The sequence below is a fragment of the Eurypyga helias genome, unplaced genomic scaffold (assembly GCF_000690775.1).
Source record: "Eurypyga helias isolate BGI_N326 unplaced genomic scaffold, ASM69077v1 scaffold47361, whole genome shotgun sequence".
NCBI lineage: Eukaryota > Metazoa > Chordata > Aves > Eurypygiformes > Eurypygidae > Eurypyga > Eurypyga helias.
The window spans coordinates 36,675-41,227 of record NW_010232382.1 but is presented as its reverse complement, the minus strand read 5'-3'; the positions used below and the strand labels follow the sequence as shown (position 1 = coordinate 41,227).

General features: G+C 43.7%; 1 protein-coding gene across 1 annotated transcript in view; it reads left to right on the top strand.

The window, feature by feature from the left end:
• Positions 1–1,699: 1,699 nt before the first annotated feature.
• CFAP61 (cilia and flagella associated protein 61) overlaps positions 1,700–4,553 on the top strand; it is a gene marked incomplete at both ends in the record, with an annotated part of 19,732 nt that continues 16,878 nt past the window's right edge. Inside the window, 2 exons of the mRNA XM_010161363.1 lie at positions 1,700–1,832; positions 3,838–3,991. Coding sequence (XP_010159665.1) covers positions 1,700–1,832; positions 3,838–3,991 — 287 coding nt within the window. The remainder of the gene's footprint in view (positions 1,833–3,837; positions 3,992–4,553) is intronic.

Below are 4,553 nucleotides of genomic sequence, written 5' to 3'. Positions count from 1 at the left end.
ACAGGAGAGTGTGTGTGTGTGTGGAGGGTGTCTCTTCTCCCAAGGGACAAGTGATGAGAGAACAGCCTCAAGTTGTGCCAGAAGATTGGCTATTAGGGAAAACGTCTTCCCGGAAAGGTCTGTCAGGCACTGGAAGGGGGCGGCCCGGGGCGGGCCCGGGAGGGGTTTCAGAGCCGTGTCGATGTGGTGCTCAGGGACATGGCGTAGTGGTGGGACAGCACTGGACAGTGCTGGGTTATACTTGGACCTGATGGTCTTCAAGGTCTTTTCCAATCCAAAGGATGCTGTGACTCTCCAAAGGCAGTTGTCTATGACAGGTCAGTCTCCTGAGCGCTCTGTAACTGAAGGACACAACTTCTTGTTTCAGAGGAGCTGGCTGTGGTGGTCTCTGCTTCTCTCAGCGAGCATAAATGTTTTGTTATGTTTGATAAGTGCCCTGTTTACTCTGCATGATTTAATCCCTTTATCCTGTGGGGCTCATCTTTCCCCTTATGTAGGCGATAACTGAGATAACCAAAAGCATGTCCAGTGGGAGGTTGTTTATGGCCTTGAGAAGAAAGGGTTTTCTTAACTCCAGTCTGTGTAAGTCATCCTTTCTGACGGCCCGTCGCTCTTCTCAACACATTTTTAGTTGTAGAGTTGTAGGTTGGACCACTTACCTTCTTGCACTTCTCAGACAGATAAATAAAAAGGGGCTTCATTGAAAGCTGCTCTGTCTTAGAGCTGGTTTGCCTTCAGCCTCTTTGCCATGGTTGCAGCACGTGTGGCTGAGGAATTCCCTCACTGCGCTGGTAAAAGCACTGAAACCTCTTGTTAAGACTTATAATGATCATGGTTAAGAGTTAACTTTTTTTTTTTTAAGTGGTTTAATGAGAAAGAGCCTCTGTTGCCCATTTAACTAAAAATCCCTGTGGTTTGGGGCCTGTATGAGCCTAACACTGGAAGTTGGACCAATTGGGAATAGGTGCTGGCAGCGTGGAGAACAGACTGGGGGAGCAGAAGCAGTGACAGCCGTGCTGGGGCAGGTTCCCACCTCTGCAGAAAGCCTTTCACGAGGCAGAGGGATGGGATAATTGCACTTTGGCCTTTGTATCTTTTTCAATGGTGGAGCATTAACCTGACCTCACAAAAGCATAATGGCTCAGTTTCGGCCAGGTGACTCCCACGCTGCTGTGTGTAATAGCAGTAATCTAGCCAATACTCGGCACTGTTTTGCCCATGCAGGAAGGCACGATTTTCTATTTTTTTCTAAAAAGAACTGATTTTCTAAATTGCGCTGGTGTTGCTTTTTGAGATATCTGCCATCTCTACCCAGATGATGATTAGGCTCACTGAATGTAATTATTTTAGATGAGGCCTAAAGCCCAGGTCCACCTGGCTTGAGATGCCCCAGGGAATAGAATTTTGAACTGGGCTGCCCTCGTATTTTGTTAGGGAAGGATAAGCCCCTCCACTGGGCAATCCAGATCTTAGGTGGGTTGTGCCTGGCTTTAGGAAGTGGTTCTGTCTCTCCTCTGGTGCTGAGGCTCCTAGGGTAGTGTGTGCTGGGGCGTGTCCTCAGTGAAATTACTCATTTTATGCATGCGGACTTTGAATCAGGTATTTGTAATGTTTGTCTGTATGCTAACAAAGTAGAACAGAGGTATCGGTACCTATTAATGACAGAGCTTTAGGACATGACTTCCTCGCTTTTTTGTAGGTTGGAAGATTATGATGATCTTATGCCGATCTGGACACGTCAGAGTGAGGCCCTGAAAGAAACCTACGGTGAATATTTCCTTGCTGATCTCCTAGAATGTCAGGATGAAGAAAACCAGGCTGTTGTGTGTGAGGTCAGTCTGCCACGAGCTCTGGTTTTGTCTAATCATAATGTTAGTGATGTTATGTGAGTGACAGCTCAGTGAATAGAAAGAACAAGCTCACTTTTGGAAGGCATAATTCATGGTCTGCACACACATGGTGCCTTTTACCACGTATTTTGTGCCTTTCCTTTCTTTAGGAGCGATCTCTCCCGTTAAGTAGATGAAGCAGCAATGCCCAGTGATCATCTAGGTTCTTCCAAGTTATGGCAACAGATCATCTTGAAGAAAGCACGTTGCCGTTCTACTAATTTGCGTTGTAGATGACTCATTTTCATTCCCAGTGAAAATTAATATTGCATGTGAAAACTAGTAGCCAGTAATACTTTATTTTTTATTACTGTAAAAAATGCAGTAATAAAAACGCCTGGTGATTTTTTCTGCCTCCTGGCTTGGGCAGTCAGATTTTGCTGAGTTGAAGACAGGAACCTAGGAATTAATTTAAATAAGAAAGCGGTGGTAATAGTTACCCTGATGAAAACTACTGTTAACATTTTCACGTGTCAGTAATTGTGTGTGGTGTTGTAAGTCGATAGGCAACGCAACCTCATTCCAGAAGGCCGCTTTCATAGCAAATGACTTTATAAAACCTTAGCATGGAATTACTACCGCTGGAAGCCAAATGGGAAACAGTAAAGCATTAGTGTAACAGCACATTACAAGTGGCTGTCTTCATAAATAATACATGTCAGCTGTATGTTTCTAGCTCGATATGATACCAGCAAAAGATGTTTCGGGCCCTTGCAATTTATACTTGCCGCTGCTGCCGCAGATTGGAAAGACAGCTCCATGCGAACCAAGATAGATGCCAATTTTCCCTGCAGAGAAAGAAGCTGGCAACCTCTTTCTGCACATATGGTAGATGGATTGGTTAATCAGCCTCTGCTGAGCCTTGGGCCTAAAATTACATAGCAGCCAGGTGACTGCAGCGCCCCAGCTTTTGTTCAGTTACGCACAAGCAAACAAACAATCACTTGTTGTTTGAGGGGGAAAAAGAAGTCCAACTTTTATATATATTTTATTTTTATTGGAGTGCTGATGGCCTGATAAAACAGCTACACGAATGGAGCCCTTGATTTTTCATTATGTTTATAAAGGAGGCTTTCATTATGTGTATTAAGGCAAAAAAGATTTGGATGATGTGTTTCACCAGCAAGTTGTGTAGAGAACTGAAAAGTGAAGAGCTTCCTGCCAGACTCAGCTGAAAGCCAGAAGACCTCCAGCATGCCCGTTCTCGGTTTTCAGAGAGTGTTTCTTCCTGAGGACTGTAACTTTCTGGGAACTTGCAGTAGCAGTCAAACAGGCAGCGTATATTTGTGCCATTTCAGCGCCACTGGGATCTGCTCACTCTCATGCTTGCCAGGGCATTAGTTTTTTTCTAAAGACTAGTTTGTAGATTTTTTCAGAATTTGGAAATATTTAGTGCTTATTGCTGGATAATACACACCTGCTGTAGTAGATACTGTTTATGGACTGTACAAATTCATCATTTTCATAGGAAAACAAAAATACACTTTTCAGTTGGAGCACAGTTTTATTCACAGTGTCCAGTCATTAGTCACCGTTACAGCTAGCTAAATCCAGATTTCACTTCAGCTGCACTACAAGTTAAAGAAAAATGACACCATTTTGGAGGTGTTTAGTTAAAAAGTGTCTGGTTTTTATTTACTGTAACATGTTCTATTGACACAGTAGGTCATTAGCTCGTCCATATTATAATTATTTTCGTTAGCTATGACTTGTGAGAGCATTTGGATTAGGATTTCTATGTTAGATATATATAATCCACACATTGCAAGAGAGAAAAGAAGTGTATCTTGAACTTTGGCTGAAATAGTTCCTTTATACTTTCCTTTTACACACAGCCAGCGATGGAAGAGTAACTTGCATGTTTCAGAAACCCTTTTTGTTCAATTTTTTGTCCTGACCTAAACCAACAGGCTCCACTTTTATGTGTGACTTTGCTTTTCTCTTTCAGGATGGTGACACTGCAGTAGGATTCATGAGCTTAAGTTCTCAAGTAAACGTTTCCTTGCTTCAGGAGTGTTTTCACTTGGGGCTTTTCCATGGACTCTGTAAAGCACATCCTGATGATATCCTCAGAATGCCAGAGAAGCCAAGCTGGCAAGGAGGTACCTATGTTCTGAAACGCTAGATGGATTCAAGGTGCCTTTATTTCTAGCTTCTGAGTAGGTTTTGCCAAAGGTTGGCAGAGGATATAGGTTTACTAGCAAGACAACACAAGTTCATGTATGTGCTCTGGAGATGATTGCCTGCTGGATTTTAATTCAGGAGCAGGAGTGAAGTTTTGATAGCCCTGGTCTCTGACTCAGAAGTGATTGTGTGCGGGGAGCTGGTCTGTACCAGGAATGGGACAAACCTAGGTTGCCAGTTCCAGGAAGCTAAAGCATCAGGTTTATTTTCTGTCAGTTAGCTGCAGTTGTGCTGTTAATGGAAGACTCGAAAGATCTGGCTCTGATATCTGGCAGCAGCCAAGCAGCTGTTTACCTGTGGCTATTATGGGCTCCCATTGGCCTGTGTCACCTCATTTCCCTGTGCTCTGCCTTCTGCTCTCTTTGCTTGTTGTCTGCCAGGTTACAAGATTTCAGGAAATCAGGGGCTGTTGATGCAGTTTCCGTACTGGACATGGCTGAGTCTTCAACCCACCTTACTGCGAATGATAAAACCCAGCAA